Here is a 21,261-nt window from a genome sequence, read left to right on the forward strand (position 1 = left end):
TTTAACAGTAATGTATTTTGGTAGCATTAGTCAAATATGAGTAAGAAGCAACAGAGCCCAGAAACCTCATAATGGCTGTTTCTGTGAAATTCCGTAAATCTGGATTTTAGTTGTTTTTGTTTTTTTCAAAAAAGAAATTTGGTGATTCCATTTTTGAAAATGGAATGAAACAAAAAAATTGAAATGTTTTAAATGTTCAAATAAATTCACTAAATATCTTGCATAGGAGTTTCATACTTTGATATACTCATAATTATTCATATACTGAATATTAATAGTTTGTAATAAACTCGATAACGACCGACTGCTTTTGTGCTCTTCGGTTCAGTTCGGGGACCTGCGGATCCATTGTCTCGCGAGATAATTCGTTGCCAAGCAACCGCATCAACAGTAACTTCCTTCGTCCGGACGCACGAACTACAAATAATCTTGTTGGTTGTAAAAAATGGAGGTAAATTCTCACGACTTTTGTTGTTTTTTTTCGGGGGGGGGGGGGGTTAGGGGCAGCCACTTCACTGAGTTAATAGTGTGTTTGGGTTCTGAGTGTTTGTCGGAAATGTTTCGTGTTAGCGTCGCGGCTAAAGTTAACGTCACTGATTGACGCTTTACTGCAATACAAACAACACAGAAACCACATTGCTGTGACGTGGTCACGAACGTGTTGCCTCATATTTTAACGATTCACTGTGCTTTATTGCAGGCTCTTGTAGAAGTTAAATAAGTGATAACTTTAATAACGTCTAAGTGTTTCAGTACTGTGCTCCCATTTCTTTCAACGTGAACCTGGCAGCTGTCTTCAGCTGAGCCCTGTTGGTTGTGTCTTTCCAGGACATGGGGACAGAAGTGGAGGACTCCTCTGAGTCCATTCAGGAGTTCCAGATGATCCTGGACGAGCTGGTTGGGGACGAAAGTATGGACAAGGTCCGAGCGGAGTACGAGAAGCTCATCCAGGTGCTGATAAAGTCCAGAGAGAACGAAAAGAGGCTGATGTCCAAATGCAGGGAGTTGAATGCAAAGATCGTGTCCACGACCACGAAAGTCGCAGACGCGCTAAAAATGAGACAAGAGGATGAAACGAAAATGAACTTTCTGAAGAGGGTAAGGCTTTACGCTGGTTGGAAGAAATCATTTCCCCTTTTATGGTCGTGGTTTGGCAGCACTTTCAAAGGTTTCATTCTGCTGTGTCATTTACTTCAGGTGTCTCCTTGGTTTCTCTGTAGGAGCTTGACAAAGCCTGGAAAATGGTTGACGTGACTCATGACGACACCAAGAAGGACAAAGAAACCATCAGGACTCTAAGAGAAGAAATTGCCGCCTTAAACAAAAAGCTTGAACAGCAGCCAGGTGTCATGACGGACCAAGACCAGATGTGAGCCTTTGACTTGGATCCCCAGTTGAATAAGTCACTGTGTGATTAGTGTGGGCTGGTGAAATGATTGAAACCTTACAAGCCCCCACCCCCCTTGTCTCCTTCCACCTTTTTCTTTTTAGTGATCAAGTCAAATTGAATGACAAGTTGATGGAGGAGAGGGATCAGCTTCAGATAGTTGTGGATGAGTTAAGGGAAAAACTGGACGAGGCCTTCGTTACCCAGCAGGAGGTGGAGACCCAGCGAGACGCTGCTTTAGACGACATATCTCAGGTAAAGTAGGCGGCACATGTTCATAGACGCAAAGCTGACGGGTGCTCTGCTTTTTAGTGCTGTGCTTTACTTGATCCAGGTGGACACCCTGCGGAAATAAGCTGCTGTGTTTGTATAAATGCAAATGAAAGCAAAGTGCATAAATTCCCAATCGCTTCCTTTTCCGCTCTGTCTCTCTGATTGTAGGTCCAGCAGGAGATCCAGCTGCTTCAGAACGAGATATCCCGAGAGATAAGGCTCAAGGACAAGCTGGACAAGGAGTTAAGGCAGCTGCAGCTGGACATGGAAGCTAGGATGGGAGAGATCAAAAGTCTGAATGTGCAGGCTGTCAAGGCCAGAGAGGAGCAGCAGAAAGTGGAGCATCAGATTAGAGAGCTGAAGGTGAGGGAAACGATCAGGGAATTAAAGAGAAACAATGTTGGTCACACTCAAAAACAACACAACTATCTGTGCATTAGTCTAGAATGAACACCATTTAATTTCCTCTCTGTGTCCCCCAATGCCAACAGGCTGTAAATGAGCGCTACTGCAAGGACCTGGAGCAGATGCAGGCGAAGAACTCCAAGTTGCAGCAGGAGTCGGAGCAGCTGTCGTCAGCCAAAGAACATCTGGCCCTGGAAAATCTGCGGAGCGCAAACCAGCTCAAGGTGCACACACTGTCTAGAATCACGACAAACACAGGGTTTGAATGTAAGTGGGGAAGGTGGGACCATGAGGGTTTATTAGCTTTGCTTCATATTTTATCTCGTTACTGCAGCCATGAACTGAATTCTGAGGCAGCCAGCACACATTCAACCCACTGCCAGTCAAGACTGCCACACAACTTTTTCGTATTGAAGACTCTCACACCACATAATGTTTGTTTGGGTGTTTCTTCAATGAACTGAAAAGGATTCTTACAGGGTTTAATGGCATCCTCAATAGTGGTACATTAATTCTTGTAGGCATTTTGCCTTATACTGTAGTGAGAATGTCAAAGGTCATCAAAGAATTGTGTTGAGGCTGTATTTTTTTTTTCCCTTTTGAAAAAGCTGCAGTTAAGGAACAGCCGTCCAGAGGGCAACATCTGTTATCATCTGCTCCTGATTTTTTTTTTGAAACACTCTTCCACTGCCCTCCCGTCTGTCAGATGAGAGAAGAGGACCTGAGCCAGATGAAACACGAAGCGGCCAAACAAACCAGGTTGAAAGAGACCAACCAGAGGAAGCTTCGCCTGATGGAGGAGCAGAAAGCTGACATGGAAACGCAGAAAGAGATGTTGAAAGCCCACATCTCTGCACTGGAGAAAGGTACAAGGGACATGAACAGTTACCGCTTCTTGATTCCATCTGCGTGCACTTAGATGTAAACTTCCTTTGTCTCTCCTCATCTCCAGATCTTGAGACTTCTCAAAAGCTTGTTGAAAATGAGAAAAAATCTATTGAGGAACTGATCAGGGAGAGAGACGCCCTGAGTAAGGTAAGAACCTGCAGGGGTCACCACAGCCAATCACCAGCCTCCGTTCAGCCCTGTCTTCTGCATCCTCTTCTCTAACCCAGCTAACCTCATGTCCTCTTACACAACATCCATAAATCATCTCTTTGCTCTTCCTCCAGACCTCCTGCCTGGCACTTCCAACCTCAGCATCCTTCTAGCGATGTGTTCACTGTCCCTCCTCACACGCACTGTCCCTCTGATGCCTCCATACCTCAACATTCTCATCTCCGCTTTTAATTAGTTAAATCACCAGCACCCCTTTTTTAATCTTAAATGCATAGCTGATCATCTACTATTATCTCTTCTCACGGTATGCTTGAATGAGAAACCTAAGAAACTTTTCTTCAAAATTGGACAATGAACTGAATGAATGAATCCAAAAGAGGGGATGAGAGACTTAAACGAAAAAGAAAAAGATTTGAAATCATACAATTTGCTTCCATGAGTAAATCTTTATTTCATGCTGTTTTTTTCTTTCTTCTGTTTGTTTCCTCTGGTGCTCCACTTTAAATGTTTACCTTACTGTACCTGTACAGAACATGATCAAATCTGCAAAGGTAGCCGAGAAACAGCAAAGTCTCGTCAAGGTCCTGGAGCAGGAGAAGAAGACCCTGGAGCACGAGATCAACGCCTACCGCCAGAAGGCCCAGCAGGAGCGCAAGATCATCCAGCAGCTGGAGAAAGAGCGCGACCGCTACATCAACGAGAACGGCAACCTCATCCAGAAGGCAGGTTGCCCGGGGCGGCCGCCTGGAGCTCGACGGCGCCCTCTTTTGTTTTTGACGGCCACGTTTTGTGTCTGCCCGCCGCAGGTGCAGCAGAAGATGAGCGACAACGAAGTGCGAGAGGGGGAGATCTACGAGTGTAAGAAGAAGGTGACGGAGGCCGAGAGCAAGATCAAGCAGCAGGAGCACGTGCTGGAGTCTGTGGTCGGCGAGAGGAACCTTTATAGTAAAAACCTCATTGAAGCTCAGGTGTGGATGCCTGCTGCAAACACATTTTTCTTTTTTAGGTTTCTCATCTTGAATTGGCCTCCATCCGGGTATAAAAATCACTCACTAGTCTAATTTTAGTGCACTGTGTCAAGTCTTCACAGGGACCATCAGGTTGCACTTGGACTTTTTAACAATGTTCCATCAAAGTGTTCAAACACAATGAAAATGAAGACCAGTTGAGGCAGAATATTGATAAGTTAATAGGTTCATTCACTGTGTCACTGTGCGTCACCAGTGGTTCTAATCCCTGTAGCGTCCAAAAATATATTTTCATTGCGCAAATTCGGAATAAAGGAGTGAGTGACTGTTCGCTGTGTTCACAGGAAGAAATGGTGGAAATCAAGAGGAACATGGGCATCATGAGCAACCAGGTGTCTCGACTCAGGGATGAAATCACTGGGAAGGAGCTCGCACTGGCCAAGGACCAGCAGGAGCACAAGCGCCTGGAGAAGAACAATGACGTTCTCAAGGTACATCAGGGTTCCTCGCAAATCTTATCTTAAACCTTCTACTTCACTGTGGGTTTTTAGGATATTTTTTTTCAAATGTGTGGCCGTAGGTTTGTAAGTTGTGTTCGTCCATCGTTTGTGTCCGTTTCTAGGCAGAGCTGCTGTCTATGAAGAACCATCTAGAAGAGACAAAACAGCAGATTGAGAGTCAGAAAGTGGAGCAGCAAAAACTGCAGAAGATCATCGCGGACACGGACGCCGAGGTGTTTCAGCTGAAGAAGCAACTGGAGCAGGTAGGAGGAGAAGCGACTCGACGGGAGCAAGCAGGTGAATACGAAAAGAATCCTTGTCCCAATTTTGTCGCTGGGCCAAACCTTCTGTGAAGGTGGTGAGAGAGCGGGACAACCTGGGAAAGCACCTGCTGCGCCGCAACAACGAGTGCTCCCTGCTGTACGAGAAGATCCGCATCCAGCAGTCAGTCCTTACCAAAGGAGACTTCCACTACAACGAGCGCATGAAGGACATCAACCTCCTGAAGCTGGAGCTCAGGAGGCTGCGGCGGAAGAAGAGCATCCTGGACAGCACCTCATCCGACATGGATGACCTGAGGTGAGTCAGGACGCCACGAAGCAGCATGTTTTAACCCTCTGTTTGAAACATTCGGCAAAAAAAAATGCTCAGCTTTGGTTTCGCACCCAACGTGATGGATTGTTGTACCTTCAATGGCGGCTCAAAACAAACAAACAAGAGTGAATGAGAGACATGGGATTCTGTAACTTTAGATGCTTAAGTTACAAAACTTGTAGTGGTCTTGTAGTTGTTGTACGGAGCAGATGATCCGCAAGTCATTTGCCAAACTAACGGCTTGGAAAGGTAGTAAACCACCTCTTTGCTTCAGGCGGAAGCTGTTCTACCTCCAGAAGGAGCTTCTCAAAGAGAGGACGAGGAACACCACCCTGGAGGAGCAGCTGAAGCCAGTGAACATTCACCGATGGAGACTCCTGGAGGTGACCCAGCTTGTCTTTGTCCAGTTGTCCAAGGCTTTTTTTTCCTGGACCATACGGAAGACTGCTTGCTGTTAAAAAACAGGGAAAACCTTTGGCTTCCTGAGGTCACACACAGTTATAAACATGAGTCAAGATCCTCAAATCTTGATTCTTGATTCTGAAATCTTGATCAGAGCGAAGCCACAGTTGTGACTAAACCAATTATGTACGTATAACATATATTTGCCTGTCTGGGTAGGAAGTAGAAGCTATAAATGAAGGTGCCTGAACACGGACGTCATGAAATTTGATATTTCTAAATGTTGGGACATTTAACACAATACTGTGTGGTGTATGGAAGGCCCTGTTCCTGGCCTGGTCATGCGTCATTATCCCCAGTGCCATTATTCCCAGTGCCATTATCGTTTGGATCTTGCAGGGTAACGACCCTGGAAAATTTGAACTCATCGTGAAGATTCAGTCCCTCCAGAAACGACTGATTGTGAAGACCCAAGGGCTGGAAGAACGGGAGCTCCTCCTACAGGTATATTCAAGCAGCAGGAGTGGTGCGTGCAGACAGCTCACTTCTCAACTATTGCACCATTAACCTCTAAGAGATCAATGGTAGTATTGCTTTTTGGCATCAGATCAGGTTACTTTAGGTTCTGGTTAGAACAGTTCAGGTTCTGAGAGACATCATGGGGTCCAGACCCGAGCAGTGTTTTCTAACTTTGCTTCCTAACGTCATGGGCTTTAGGGTAAAAACTCCAGATTTCAAACAAATGTACGAATCAAGGTGAGGTAATGGTCAGAGTCTGGGTTTGGGTTGCTGAAGAAAATACGCCTCTGGAAATCCTCACAAAGAAAGGGAGACAAATGTCTGTTGCAGCTCCTCAGCCAGCCACTGTGGTTGCTCACTGATTTATTTTTAAGCAACAAGAGCACTGTGAGCTCTGCAACGCTGAGAAACTAAAGTCAGGGTGTTTTGACTCGCGGTGCCTCTTACTTTCTTTCCCTTTGTTTCTCCAATCAGGAGAAGGAGACGCTGTATGTGGAGCTGAAGCACATTATGGCCAAGCAGCCTGGGCCAGAGGTTGCTGAGCAGCTCTACCACTGCCAGAAGTCCCTGCAGGAGCAGACCAAGAAGCTCAGGGTCCTGCAGCTCACTTCTCATCTTGTTTTATTGTTGTTTTCCTCTCTTATTTTTGCCCCTGGATTGAAACTGGATTAATCTTTCAACTTGTTAGACCCTGAACGCCGCTAAATTATTAGAGAGAAGGTAGCAGGTAACCTCAAATGTGTGTCATTTTTTAATTTGTAGATATGTAGATGTATAAATTGTGTATTTACATTTATTTTCAATCTCATTGTCGTATTTATCAACATCCATATATTTCAAAATGGCATTGTTTAAATAGTAAATATTGATCTTACGGCTCCCCATGTCTGTCTCTGGATGGCTTGAAGACACAGATGCTGCTCATTGGCTCTTTGCTCACATTAGTTTACTATCCATTAGTGGTATTTCCCATTTTTAACTGTTTATCACAGTCATGCTGTTGTGCTTTGTATCTGAGGCACCTATTGCACATCTTCCTACCCTCGAGACAAGGATTCCTGCTCTGAACGTTTCTTCTTTTTCCTTGTTAAGGAATTTTCAGTTTTTCCTCATCCGGTTCCGGGGGTGATTGATTGATTGATTGATTGATTGATTGATTGATTGATTGATTAATATACAAAGAGGTGACGATTTCTGGAGGAAGTAAAGGATCTTTTCTTCTATGCACACTGCCACTAAATTGTGTTTTTCTCCGTCTGTGCCCCACAGTCGATGACGGCGAGGCTGGAAGTGTTCGACTCCAAGATAAACGACTACAAGAACGAGAACCAGACTTTGACTAATGAGCTGACAAGCTTTAAAAAGAAGTACTTCAGTCAGAAAAAGCTGTACAGGTGAGCACGCAGTCGGCTGTGTGAACCCGTCGTGTGGCAGCGGTAGTGACTCTGTCTTCCTTCCCATGTCTCAGTACTCTCTTGTGTTCCACCAGCGAGCAGCAGGCCAAAAGTAGAGAAAAAGAGCCGCAGGCTCTGCCGCAGCGGAGCAGCAAAGCTCACGTCCGGGGTGGACTCACCAGGATCGACACCCTTTCCATATGACGGCAGCTCGCAGATGCAGCACCAGCAATTAAGCATGACAAACATTGTATTTATTTATTTATTCACGACATGCAGCGCTACTGGCCGTCATTCGGAGGAGATTGTCAATTGATAAATAAATGTTTCCTCCTATCACATAGGAGGAAACATTTGTTTCAAGTGTAAAGTTAGGCTGCTGATTTTTGAATTTCATTTCGGTCATCGCTTCTCCTGGACTCGAAGGTGCTGGAGCCTCTCCCAGCTTTTCTCACCAGGAGATCGTACCTTGTTCACAGCAGTAGCTAAAACTCAAGCTACATCGTGTCATCCTGCCTAGCTTGTCCTCTAAATGAAGTCGGCACAGAGAAAAAACAACCATGTGCAGTTTTCGATTTAACACAAACTTGCATGAACTTGATGCACTTTTCTTGCACTTTATTTTAATGCTGATCGATTTATCATTCATTCATTCATTCATTTTCCATACCCGCTTAGTCCCGAGGTCAGGGTCACGGGGGTCTGCTGGAGCCTATCCCAGCTGTCATAGGGCGAAGGCAGGGGACACCCTGGACAAGTCGCCAGTTCATCGCAGGGCCACATAGAAACAAACAACCATTCACACTCACATGCACACCTACGGACAATTTAGAGTGTTCAATTGACCTCACATGCATGTTTTTGGAGTGTGGGAGGAAGCCGGAGAACCCGGAGAGAACCCACGCAGACACGGGGAGAACATGCAAACTCCACACAGAAAGGTCCCAGGTCCAGGCCCCGGAATCGAACCCACGACCTTCTTGCTGTGAGGCAGCAGCGCTAACCACTGCGCCACCGTGTCGCCCATCGATTTATCAGACTTTTGCAAATCTATTCTTTAATGAAAGACTCCTCTGGAAAATGTACCATTTAAAATACTCAGAAAGCATGGAACAAGCTTAACGGTGTGCTTTGCAGGGGTGTGATATTAATGTCACACTGCACATCACACGTCACGTCATCACAACTACTTTCAAGCGCAAAATGTTTTGGGCAACTTGTGAGTCTTGGAGGCCATTCACATAATCACCAGCAGATGCCAGCATACATTAGTGTGTGTGTGTGTGTGTGTGTGTGTGTGTGTGTGTGTGTGTGTGTGTGTGTGTGTGTGTAGATAATGATTTTTTATTATTCCGCCCTGATCTAGAGAGTCTATAGATCAGTGTTTTCCGTTTCACTGCATTTTTTTCCAACGATAACAAAACCAGCTAAAACTAACTGACTTAACTGATCAAGCTCCTTTGGGACTGATCTGTTGTTTGGCTGGTTGAGTCCCGTTGGCTGTTTAGATGTGTGGAATCAGTGAAATCACTCATGTCAGAAGAAATGACAGTTGACACCTTTTTCTTAAATTCTTTATCACAAGCCCTTGTCATTTTAAATATACTGAAACAGACCATTTGTTGCAGTTTTTTAAGCTGATGATTTGATAGAACTTTTGCTGGATACGACAGTACAATGATTTCTCTGTTGTCTTTAGCTGCTTAGACAGTGAAAGTCCCTCCTCCTCACTTCTCCTTTTCTCTTGCTGGTGAAGTAATTCCTTTGGCAGTGCAATTTACTCCATAGCCATGGCAACCACTCTCTATACAGAGCTGGGTAGTGTGAGCGTTCTCGCTGTATAATGGAAGGCCTCCATGCGGGCCAGGAACCCTTTCTTGCCTTTCTCTGCCTTGTCTTCCTTCTGTATTTGCGTGTGTGCATGTTTGTGTGAGTGTTGGGGAATGGAGGGGGGCTGCACTCGGTGATCACGGTGGTTCCTGGCTGATGTTTGTCAGTGATAACAATTAATTTGACATTGCTTAAGTTTTCTCACAGTAGGTGTGTTCTGTTCTCTATTTTTTTTTCTCCTTATCCTGCAGCATTTGACTGACAAGACAGTTGCAGCACTTCAGACCTGCCACATGTCACTGTGTCACACGCTGCAGCCTCCTCGCTGGTTGGATTTGAGAGGGCCAAAAACACATTTTTCATTTGGCCTCAATCACCAGCTTGGAATGTACAAAAATTATCAGATTTTATTTAGCGCTTGTCACGGACAAGTCCTCGCTGAACGCTGCTTATTTCTCGGTTCCCTCCAGCACATCAGGCGGTGAAATTAATCTCTTAATCCGTCAACTGGATGTTCTCGACATCAAAGATGACCACGTTCCAGCGTCTCGCTGCCTGATGGGCTCACTGGGCGTCAGAATAACATGTGATTTTGGACCAGTGTGTGTCCACTGACACGGTTTGAGGTGTGTAAACTCTGGACTTATGTAGGTTGCAAACAATGGACAAAAATACAAAAACAACCACAAAAAGTGGGGTGTCAAGCGGGGTTTCACCTGTCTGTACTGTAAAATCATATTAGTGACATTTCAAAGTGATTCCAGTGCACACTTCTTTTTTTTTCCTTGTGTCCTGACGTTCTACTCTACTCAAACTTTGACAGATAGTTTTTGTGTGGGTTGAAAGCTGGCGCTAATATTTTTGCTTGTTCACATTTTATTTTTCAGACTTTCTCTCATGTTGTTCTTCACACTTTTTTTTTTCAGTCATCTGTCCTTCAGCTCCTCACATTTTCAAGACAAAATGTAACTCACTTCGAATGCGACTCTGAATACGGCACAAATTAATTTGTTCTGTTCCACCACCGTCTCTGTGTCCAAGACGATCCTCCTGCTTGTTTTTAATAGCTGTGAATGTGTTCATACATATGTTGGCCCGACTGCCTTCGAGTTTTCAGTAATCCTTTGTTTTAATACTTCGTGTTAATATCAATAGACATCAAAGGGATTAGGAGCGGGCAGGATGGGAGGTGAGTGACATCGTCAACAGGCTTTGGAGTTTAATCAGCAAGATGGCGCCGTTCATGGCTGCCTTGGCGATGCCATGATTTTTTTCTTTCTTTTTTTTTTTTTTTTGGTCTGTTTTGCGTTGCGGTCGTGACTCGTTTAGTGTGTATTTGTTTATTTATTTAGATCTTGTTTGGTGTTTGTTTGATTGCACCGTAAACGTTCCTATCATTTTTCATGAATGGGAATAAAGTGATTTGAATCCTTAAATCCTCGAATCCTTCACGTCCAAGATAGACGGATGGAGAGTGCCGCTACTCCTTCCTTCTCCGACTCCTCCTCCCTCCCCCCCTGCTTATGAATATTTGGGGAATTAATGTGCGAGCAGAGCGAAGGGCTGCAAGGAGGGAGGGAGAGGGGAAGGGAGAGGGGAAGGGAGACACGGACAAAGGCGGAGAGAAAAGGAGGGGCGGCGGGGGGAGGTGACGTCGTCGGAGAAGGCGGCAGTGCGCATGCTCGCTGCGAGCGCTGTCGCTGGTTGCTGGCTGCCTATTGATTGGAAAACAACGGGCTGTGGGAGGACGGACTCGGGAGGCTGAGGGAAGGCGAACAGACCGACCGGAGCTCACACCGCACACGCGCTGCCATCTTCACCGTCCCTCCGTCCCTCCGCCGTCCGTCTCCACGTCCCTGGAATGAGTGTTAGCGCCGCCGACTGGAGGCCAGCGCTGAGGAGGGTCTGATAAATCCTTGACTGCCCGCGTTTCCGAGCCCCAGCATCAGCATCCAGCGCAGGTGAGCTCATCACTCATTCCATCCCCGACCTCTCGCAGGCCTCCCCTCCTTCCTCCGTGCCTGTAACCATGGCACCCCTCAGTCCTCTCCTTCCTTCCTCTCCTCTGCTCTCCCTCCCCCACTCCCCTCCTTTTTCTACCCGTGATGAGCTGATGACATGCACCTGCTTGATTTCCTTCCCCCCCCCTCGGAGAAGAACCCATTTGCTGCGGAATGCATCGTGATTGTGGTGTTAAATCAGACGCGTTTTGCTCATCATTTTATGAAATGTAGAAATTGCAACGTTGGGCCACGAATGTTTTAACGCTGCAACCGGGACTGCTGGTAAGGTGTGTAGCTGTATTACCTCTAGTCAGAAGGAAAGAGTCATTTTGAACATCGTGAGCCCCGAGGCGCTCTTGTGATTAGCTCTTTTTAATACCTGCATATTAGTGGAGCCCACCTGAGCCCACCCATGTCTGTGGAGGTCACGTTAGAAAGATCTGCAGCACCTCTCCTTCTGCTGTTTCCAACCTGCATTCTGCCCACTCAATGTATGGATAACTGCATTACTGAAAGGCGTTGCTGGGAAATTCAGTGTGCCATTAGGCAGATCTTTGATCTGGGCCTCTTGTGAAGAGAACCTGTGGCAAGGTTAGAGCCAGCGGCGCCCAGAAGCTCAAAGATTTAGGAGACTCCAAGTCAGTCTGAGCTTCAGATACATCTTCACATACACTGAGTGGAGAAAGAGGGGTGGCGGCGGCTCAGACGGAGCTAAAGGCAGGGCGGGATGCGTCCCGGAAAACAATATCCGGTTGTTGTCAGCATTTTGCTGAGTGGTGCGGTGAGGAAGAGGAGGCCTGCACAAGCTGCTTTCTAAAGGGACTCTCCTCCACTCAGCTGCTGAGCGGCAGGACGCAGGCCAGCGGAGCACAGCGGATGAGACTCAGGCCGGTGATTACTCTGCACCTCTGCATCCCGACTGAGAAACAACTTCTTCAGACAGTCCCATCCCTGCCTGCGGGAAATCTGGCCTTCTTCAAGTTTTCGTTTTTAGCTGCTGATGGTCCAGCAACTATTTCCCCAAATCACTTGGACAAGGACTAGGACAGCTGAGTGGTCTGCTGCACCTCATATTATTTATGGAGCTTTTTTGATCAACTAAATTGTTCTTTGCCCTCTTGTTGATTTTGCAAGTTTCATACGTCCATTTTTTTTAAATACAGTTATGATATTTATGAACAATTCAATTTTTTTTACTCTTTTCTTATTTTTGAAGGTCGTAATGTCTTTGTGCCAGATTTTCTTTTCAATTATATTTCACATGAATCTAAATTTAGCACTGCACTGCGAACAAATGTCCTCTGGAAGACTTTCAAACACAGGCAGCATTTGCGGGGCAGTGTTTTCTGATGTGTGTGGTGCGTGTTGATTGTCATCAACCCCAGCTCCTGATAACTGGTTTATTAATGCTCTGAATTGAATTTAATCAAAAATAATTTTTGATTAAATGCCTCTGCAGCGGGCTGGAATTTGTCCAATAGACTTGACTTGGCATTATAAAAGTTCGGCTCATGGTCTGGGAAAGAAATGTGCCATCAGTGGGCTCAATACACAAATCAAATAAGAGTGTAGAACATTTTAAAAACAAGAAGTACTTATACTAATAACTGTATTTCAAAACATTTACATTTCCTTTGCTCATATACATATGATGTGGTGAAACTGCAAACCAGTTCTGCTGTGTTGACACTGACAGGCATTATTTACTGCTGCTGCAGCTCATGTTCATGTTTTACATGCTTAAGTCTCCTCCGGGACAAAATAAAACATTTGACCGTCGTATAAACATTTTATAGCTGTTATTAGGCTGTTCACGATGGCACTCAATGCAATCAAGGTTCTTCTCACTAAAGCGGCATCCTTCTCAGAGCGCCGTAATTGCATCGTCTACTTGTGTGCCACAATTAATTGCAATCTCCACCAGTGAAGGCATATTTTTCATGCAAGCCCCGTGAATTTCCCCACTGCAATATTGGCCTTATTTTGTGTCAGTTCTGTGTCCTCATTGGCAGAATCCCACCAGAGGTACTTAATTAACTGTTTGTACCAGTAAAAGCCAACTGGTCCAGTTCCCTCTGGGACCTGGTCCCCTTCTGGCACATTCACCCCCAGATCCTCTTTGTCTAGACTCCACGGTGCCATTCCACATGAGGTGAGGCGTACATGATTTAGGTGGTGCCATATAGACCCCTCTGGGATATTGGTAAATCTGCCAGATGGGGACAGATATGATTTTTCAGCACTTAGTCCTTTTTCCATCTTGATCTAATCCATATTTGCTGCAGTTGCCCCATTAGATGCGTGCTGATTAAAAAAAAGAGAATGATAATTTAGCAGCCTCAATGCTTTCAACACTATGTGACAATTTTTCATGTATTCTTTTGTCCAGGTCCCTCCCCCTGAACAGTAGACAGGGGTCACAATGGAAGCCCCTCTTGTGTGTCTGGATGAGGAGTTTGATGATCTGAGGCCTTGCCGTATGGATGAGCTGGACCACCCGGTGCTTGGCTCCTACTCCTCCCCCACCACCACCACCACCACCACCACTACCACCACCACCGTCCCCCTGGCGACCATCACCCGCGAGGACTTCTCTGAGCTGGAGAACTTCTCTGAGATGATGAGCTTCAAGTCGATGGAGGACCTGGTCAACGAGTTCGACGAGAAGCTCAACGTCTGCTTTCACAATTACAACACCAAGACAGAGGGCCTGGCACCCATCCGCAACCAGTCGCACAGCGAGGAGGACGAGGAGAGGCTGCAGGATGAAGAGTAAGTGGCCACAGTTGCAGCAACACGGGCTGACAAAATAGCAAACAAAGCACTCGGGTGTCTTGAAGCCGGTACTTGAAGATCAAGCCGAGTGAACCGGACTGGTTCTTGGTATCTCCAAGATGTTTTGCCTCTCATTCAAAAGGGTTCTTCAGTCCAGTTGCCACCATTCTGGCCCCATTACTGGGGAACACTCCCCACCACAGACTTCACCAACAAAATTCTAAATCTCAAACGGACGAAACAGTCGTCCCCTTCGACATGACCATGAGAGGCCTTTCAGGTGAGAGGGGAAATGTAGAGACATCAAAGACTAGTCCAGTTCCTTCAACTTAATCTTCAAGGACTACGATGAACCTGAATAACTGAGAACCTTCACAGACCTATCATGAAACCAGTGCACATTATAACACAATTCTAGATAGTGAAAACATATGACTGCGCCTTCATTCCACTCAATCTCTTGGCAAAAAAGGAAAAGGTGGACATTTTCCATAAAACATCTTACAGTTTTGTTTTGTTTTGAAAATTAAAATGCAGGGAACTTTTTCCAAGCAGAATCAGATAAATATAATGATGGCTTTTGTTTTTCACGTAACTTCAATTTGATGAAGAATATTGCAAACATTTAATGCACCGTTCAGCCACTGGGAGTGAGGTTAAACCCGTGGAATGACAGCTGTTCAGGCCGAAGCGGTAACAGTTTCTTCTCAGCACGGCAAACGGCGCATGACGACATCCCAAACATTACCACACATGTCCCAAACCGTGGGCCAATCAGCAGCAGCGAACAGGGCCCCTCCCTGGCCGGCTGCGTGCTGAATTATTCACTGTGCAGCGCCGTTCGCCTTGGTTGGTTCCGGCCCCTCGGTCTGTCTCTGCCTCTCCTCAGCCGACTGCCAGATCCTCCTCTTCCTCCTCCTCCTCGTCTTCGCTAGCGGGCTGTGAGGCGGAAACACACACGAACGGGCTCACTCTGCGTGGACTCGTGCCTAAAAATAGTCTGGAGGCTGTAGGTGTAAGAGAAGAGCTTTTGGAAAGGGATCACACAGATCGTCACAAACGACTTTTGAATATTGTTTAAAAATGATTCTGTATTGTGTGTGGTAGGAAAACGGTGAATGGCCATGAGTGCAGCAGTAGAGTGGACGGCAAGTCACTGGTTATTTTATGGCGTGAAGAGGGAGCATTAAACACCATTATGAATTCACTTTACACTGGACCTGTCCGGTGTTTCTGCACCCAACTACTTTTAATTCCTCATCCTGAGATTGACTTTAATCACAAAATTTATACTTTTAATCATGAAATTTCAAATTTATTCACCAAATTTCAGCTTTATTCTTGTCATTTCGACTTGAAAGAGAAAGTAAAAAAAAAAAAGTCCGCGTAATTACTTCTTTCTTTTCTTGTGGCCCTAATCCTCTTCCTTATTAATCAGGTTGAAGAAAGTATGCAACAGCATTATTTTGATATCCATATTAAGAACTGTGTCGACCCATAGGAAAAAAACATATCTGCCCGCTTTTTAGTCGTGGACCAAATCCCTTCCAAAGTTTCACCGAGCAGCCGAATTACGACGAGTAAATCTGCCGTTTGGTTGAGAGCACGACGCCGTCCATTTTGGAGTAATCCCTGCGGCAGGCTGATTAGAGAAGCAGATATGAGCGAGAGTGACAAGCTGATGGAAAAGTAGAATATTAACCAGAGCGCGTCTCTCCTCTGTGGCTGCGGGCCACCAAACACAGCAGAGCAGCTTTGTGGCTGGCCGCTCCACATCCTGCAGGCCTGATGACTGAACTGTCCCCGTGTTGTGGAGTCACGTGAAGCCCTGGCTTGCACTGCACTGCTATGGTCGCGCTCTTTTAATGAGGTGACTTTTTAAAGGGTAGAAATTAAACTGATAATAAGTTGATGAAATTATAATGTCATCGTTGTAAGAAATAACCAAAAGAATCTGTGAACGCCGAGTGACTCAGCACAGTGAAGACAGTCGTCCCACCGATCATATAATAAATGTAGTGAGCAAGTGTTTTTGTAAATGAGGTGGCAGGAAGTGGAGGAAGATGTTGCACCGACCCTCGGGATTTACCCTGGAGGGAGCTGTATTACAACCTAATGAAATTATCCACCATCATTTCAGCTAATGCTAGCATGTCCGGCTCGTTCGCATGCTTGCGGTATCGTACCTCGATGTTTTCCCGGCTCGTTTTTCCCATGCTAGACTGAGGAGGGGGCGGAGCCATAGAGATGAAAGGGCCGCGAGGAGGTGGTGCTCCTAAGAATCTTAGTTTTGGTTTACATCATGGTTATATTATCAGAACTGGATACCAGGCTGCCAATATGGCGGCGAGCCAATCTGGTCCAGTGGCCACTCGAGATACTGCAGCCGAAAATCCCATCCCCATAGACCGCAATACAAAAAGAAGCGCCTATAAAACGGCTGACTGGACTCCTGCGACCTGAAACATAGTTTATAATAAATATTCATATCGAAGATTTTAAAGTCGTGGACTTCGATATTTTTTGAAAGCCCGAAAAATTCCCCCAAAAAAGAGTTTATTCCCAACTTGATGTTGTGGTGTCGTACGTGTTGCTGTGTCCCACCTCGTAGTGGTTGACTGATGCATCCTGATGCATCACTTGAGTGACCGAGGCACGATGGGAGTTGACTCTACTGAGCATGCCCAATGGGCCACATGATGAGGAAGTAATTTAAAAATGCTGGACTTTTTCGCTGTATGCGCTAGCTGAGCAACTCCATTTAAACGAATGGACCATGTTGGATCCTGGGTAGGGGGGGCTTGGTTTGCATAGAAATGCTCAGCTGCGCTCTCTAGTGGCAAAAAAAAAAAAGATCCTGACTGCCACTTTAAAAGGTTTAACATTTAGAGTGGCGAAGCCGAGGGGAGGAACAGCTTCCCCTCCAGGAAAGAAAGAAAACCAAGTGAAGCCAAGATGATTCGGCGATGCCAAACCAACCTCGCTGAGGCCGAACACACAAGTCTCAGTTGTGGCTCGACAAAATGTGTGTTCCGTGTCTACGTGCTGCTGCCCGCAGCCGTGGCGTGCAGCCACGGTGAGGTCAGCCTGGAGCTGAATGGCGTCCAGTGTGTCTCGCCGCCGCGGCCAGTGACACAGGGAACAGGACGGCTGTCCCCGGCCAACCTCCCAGTGCAAAAAAGGGAAGGAAAAAACAAGACAAAGAGGACTTTTCTCTCAGCCCCAGGCCATTCTCCCGCACACAGACGCCTGCACCAGGCTGCAGCCAGAGGCCAGAGCCGCAATGATGTGAGGAGGTTTATCTGAATGTGTGCTAAGGATACCTTTCACTCAGTCGTAAGCTGTTTTTTTTTTGTGTGTGTGTGTGTGTGTGTGTGTGTCTCCGTGTGTGTGAGCGCATTGTTGCGTTTCAGCCTCTTGCTCTGCATATTGACTCACCAGGTTGAAATATTTAGTTGCGAGCCGACGGAGACGTGGCAGACTGCACTTGCCCAGAGCCGCGGGAGATCAAACACACCGACGACTTCCTTGATGTTGTCGAACTGCACCGTGGTCCAGCTTTAAATAGCAGCTGCCTTTGAAAGCGCGACCGCTGACGTCCCGATGCGTATTTTTCGTGCTCTGTTCTTTTTCGCGTGAGTTTCCTGAGTGCTCCACTTGCAACTGTGTGTGGTTGTTGTTGTGTTGTTTTGCAGCGTGTGGGATGCTCTGACTGACAACTACATCGCCACCTGGGACGGCAACGACCCTGAAGGTCTCAACGGCAACCTGTCTGACCAGGAGGTACTCTCACTCACTGTCTGCTCCATTTGGATCATGTGTTCAGTGCATCTGGAAGCAGGAATCTGTCCCTCTTTGTTTTAAAGAACTGTATCGTAAAACAAAGTGTGTAGAAAGCCTTTCAATAACTGCATGCAAGGTCAAATATTTGAAAGTAGTGTCTGGATCTGTTCTGATCCTCTTTTATCCTGATTTTGGTTTAAATGATGTCTTTGTGAACTGAAACCTTTTCATATCAAAAGAATCTGGAACTTTCATTCATTTCATGCTTAACTACTAAAAGGTCTTTCCCAGAAAATGAACACATTTACCATAACATAAGCATTTCTAATCAGGCGAGTTAAAGTGAAAGACAGCACAGTGTGTTGTTATTCAAGCTGTGAGATACAAAAGTGTGAAGTTGTACAGGTCCTTCTTTTGGGGCTTCGTCTCATGCTGACACTGAAAGACATGCTTGGCCAACCTTGACTGGTCTTCCATTTAGTGGAACCTCCCCCCACACAAACACACACTAATTAGCTGTCAGACAGAACTGGAGAGTCGGCGCTTAGCAGTCCGGGCCATGTGTTGCTGGCGGCCGGGGTGGATAGCTGCCTTCAGCCAGGTTGGAACTCTCCACAATTTACACGCATGTCACACAGCTGAAGGTTTGTGCGAAGACACGCAACGCAGCACGACAAAGGTTTTAAAGTTTAAATAAAGTTACGTTTTTTTCTTAAGTAAAAAACAAGACAAAAAAAGAAAATCAAAAATAGTCAAATGGAAAATTGTGTCTCAAATTTCATTTCAAATTCAACCTTCCTCGGTAAAAGCACATAAAGCTTAGTCACTTTTAGGCTTTAGTCATCGGTCAGTATTTTATGTTATGTCAAAAACAAACAAAAAGAAATCAGCGTTCTGAGCCTTGAGAAGCCTGCAGTTAAACAACAATGTAATAAACATCGTCCTGAGGTCCTGACAGGAACATGGAGGTCGCTGCTAAGACTTTATTCACAACTGAGACACACTGTCAGTCTTTCTGTCCCAATCTGCTTATTTCCTTCAATGTCCCAATCTGCAGATCCATGAAAAAGAGGAGGAGGAAATGAATGAGAAAAATGACAACGCCAGCTGCCTGAACGAAGAGCCTCTCATCACAGCCGATCAGGTTCGCCACAGCAGTTTGTTTGTGTTGGACTTTTTAGGCAAAAAGAGGCGAAATGAGACTGATGCGTCCCTTGACACACTGATACAGTACTAATACAATCAGTTTTCAACAATGACAACAACGAGTGCTTAACTCTTTAAAATAAGTTTAAGTTACATCACAAGCTTCAGTCCTCTGATTGGTCCCAGGCTTATCCAATTGTGTACAGTGGAAGTCCACCATTGGTGCAACCAAAGAACAATGTGACCTAAGTGACGTCGGCAGGCTTTAATAAATCCCTGCTGCACATTTGCAAGGTCTATGTAAACATCATTAATGGATTGACGTATGTTAAGTACGCTCAACTTGTGCTGCTCTGTTGACAAAAAGCCATTATGGATGAGTGCCGGCTACACAATGCTGCAAGGGGGAGGTCTGGACGAATGTCTGGATGCGATTGAGAATTTGAAAGTTACATACTTGGACACTGACTAAGTGAATCATGAGGACAAAGGACACAATAGAGGGAAATAACGAAATGAATCATGCTGTGATTGCAAAAATAGAACTCGCTCTTAGTACAACTGTGACTAAATCACAATGTGGGCTTGAGAATTATAAAATGGTTATTTCTGATTTCCGTGGCTACGTCTTACTGAGCTGCCTGTCAGTCTGTCCAGGTCTGACTGGGAATCACGTGTTCTCTGCTTGTCTTCCTGCATTCCCTCATCACATTACCCCACTTCTCTTCAAGGTTATTGAGGAGATTGTGGAAATGATGGAAAACTCTCCGGACCCCGGGGAAACTGAGGAGGAGGACGAGGAGGAGGGCAGCCCCTGCTCTTCCCGAGACAACCCGTCCCTGCTGGAGGAGATCAGGCAGCTGTCACAGGCCTCCAACAACAACTGCTCCTACGAAGGTACAGCTAATCTCCTTGCATACCTGGGCTAACTACAATCAATCAAAGATTAATTGAACAAACAAATCTTTAAGGTAAGATACCAACATAATAATCAACTCAGCTTTTTTTTTTTTACATTAAGGTATGGCATCCAATTAATTAAACCACTGACCTTCTCGAAGTGGGGAAATCTGGGGCAAGACTGATTTCACACACAAAAATGAAAGACATTAAGTTCACAACTCTACAGATTGCCCCTTTAAAAGTCTGGTGTGCAAGATTTGGCTTGATTTATGTTTTTTATATTGGTAAAAGCTCAACATACTGCCCAAAAATACATTAATAAAAGTGTATAATCGCAATACTAAGGGATTTCCTACCCTTAGAACAGTTCTCACAAAGGTGGACAAGGTGTCCTGGTTTGGTTGCGCAGGCCACTGTAGCTCACTGGCAACCTCAGGAGGGGGAGAGAGTGAAAGACACTACAATCTAAAATCTACCACTTCATGTCGCTGTTTCTTCTTCAAAATCTCCAAATATTACACACTAAACTTTTCATGTCTTCTGCACTGTATAGTTTTTTCGAATAGTGATAACGTAAATTATAATAAACAAAAATATAAATTTGCAAACTTATATTAAACGGTAACAGCAAAAAATATGGCCAAATAAAAATATTAAAATAATTATTGTGCTTAAAATTTAGCTTTACTACTACTACTACTATGACTAATAATAATAATAATGATGATGAGGATAATAATAATAATAATAATAATAATAATAATAATAATAATAATAATGATGATGAGGATAATAATAATAATAATAATAATAATAATAATAATAATTTAGATGATCATGAGATGATGACGATAAACCCATGTGTGCCTCTCTCCGCTCCCTCCTCCCCTGCAGGCCTCAGCCTGATGCCCAGCTCAGCTCTGGTGGAGCTGCTGCACCGCGTGGAAGCCGCCATCCGCGAGTACTCGGAGGAGCTGATCGGCCAGCTGGCCCGGCGCGAGGAGCTGGAGTTTGAGAAGGAGGTGAAGAACACGTTCATCACGGCCCTGATGGAGGTGCAGAACAGGCAGAAGGAGCAGCGAGACAGCAGCAAGCGCCGGCGCAGAGACAAGGCCCTCAGCCTGCAGGGCGGAACCGTCGACGTGGTGGCCGCCGAGAAGACAGGAAGCATGCCCGCCAAGGTGAGGAGGGGGAGGGGGAGACATCAACATGCTGCTACGAGCGCTGCAGCACCACTGCACTGGTGTTCACTCTGGATTCTGTTCTGAAGAAAAATCATTTTACCGACGCAGCAGGGAATGACACCATCAGTCCAGCTTC

General features: G+C 45.5%; 2 protein-coding genes across 4 annotated transcripts in view; both read left to right on the forward strand.

Moving 5' to 3' along the window:
• The first annotated feature begins 326 nt into the window (after positions 1–326).
• On the forward strand, positions 327–7,775 carry cfap58 (cilia and flagella associated protein 58). 3 transcript variants are annotated; one of them, XM_076019986.1, is made up of 18 exons: positions 327–451; positions 829–1,098; positions 1,221–1,369; positions 1,492–1,642; positions 1,829–2,023; positions 2,152–2,289; positions 2,772–2,931; positions 3,018–3,100; positions 3,655–3,846; positions 3,931–4,092; positions 4,437–4,583; positions 4,715–4,855; positions 4,948–5,171; positions 5,461–5,569; positions 5,988–6,092; positions 6,582–6,701; positions 7,377–7,501; positions 7,576–7,775. In XM_076019986.1, exons 1-18 carry the CDS (start codon positions 446–448, stop codon positions 7,703–7,705), a joined length of 2,607 nt encoding a protein of 868 aa, XP_075876101.1. In that variant the 5' UTR covers positions 327–445; the 3' UTR covers positions 7,706–7,775. The 3 variants fall into 3 exon arrangements, with proteins under 3 accessions (XP_075876101.1, XP_075876102.1, XP_075876103.1); XM_076019987.1 differs by having other exon boundaries at positions 7,597–7,775; XM_076019988.1 differs by lacking the exon at positions 327–451 and having other exon boundaries at positions 978–1,098; positions 1,198–1,369.
• A 3,270-nt stretch (positions 7,776–11,045) lies between these two features.
• The window catches only part of fez1 (fasciculation and elongation protein zeta 1 (zygin I)), a 15,192-nt gene continuing 4,976 nt past the window's right edge, over positions 11,046–21,261 (forward strand). The window contains exons 1-6 of the mRNA XM_076019991.1: positions 11,046–11,292; positions 13,724–14,106; positions 17,805–17,892; positions 18,950–19,036; positions 19,770–19,935; positions 20,836–21,122. Of these exons, the coding sequence (XP_075876106.1) occupies positions 13,757–14,106; positions 17,805–17,892; positions 18,950–19,036; positions 19,770–19,935; positions 20,836–21,122 (978 nt within the window). The 5' untranslated portion in view covers positions 11,046–11,292; positions 13,724–13,756. The remainder of the gene's footprint in view (positions 11,293–13,723; positions 14,107–17,804; positions 17,893–18,949; positions 19,037–19,769; positions 19,936–20,835; positions 21,123–21,261) is intronic.

This window comes from Nelusetta ayraudi, unplaced genomic scaffold (assembly GCF_046127955.1).
Source record: "Nelusetta ayraudi isolate G7.1 ecotype Tasmania unplaced genomic scaffold, CSIRO-AGI_Nayr_v1 ptg000011l, whole genome shotgun sequence".
Taxonomy (NCBI): Eukaryota; Metazoa; Chordata; class Actinopteri; order Tetraodontiformes; family Monacanthidae; genus Nelusetta; species Nelusetta ayraudi.

Excerpts from the sequence above, each read along its gene's own strand:
- cfap58 (XM_076019986.1), top strand. Across the intron at positions 4,584-4,714 it reads AGAACAATGACGTTCTCAAG|GCAGAGCTGCTGTCTATGAA; the intron begins GTACATCAGGGT and ends GTCCGTTTCTAG. Across the intron at positions 6,702-7,376 it reads AGCAGACCAAGAAGCTCAGG|TCGATGACGGCGAGGCTGGA; the intron begins GTCCTGCAGCTC and ends TGTGCCCCACAG.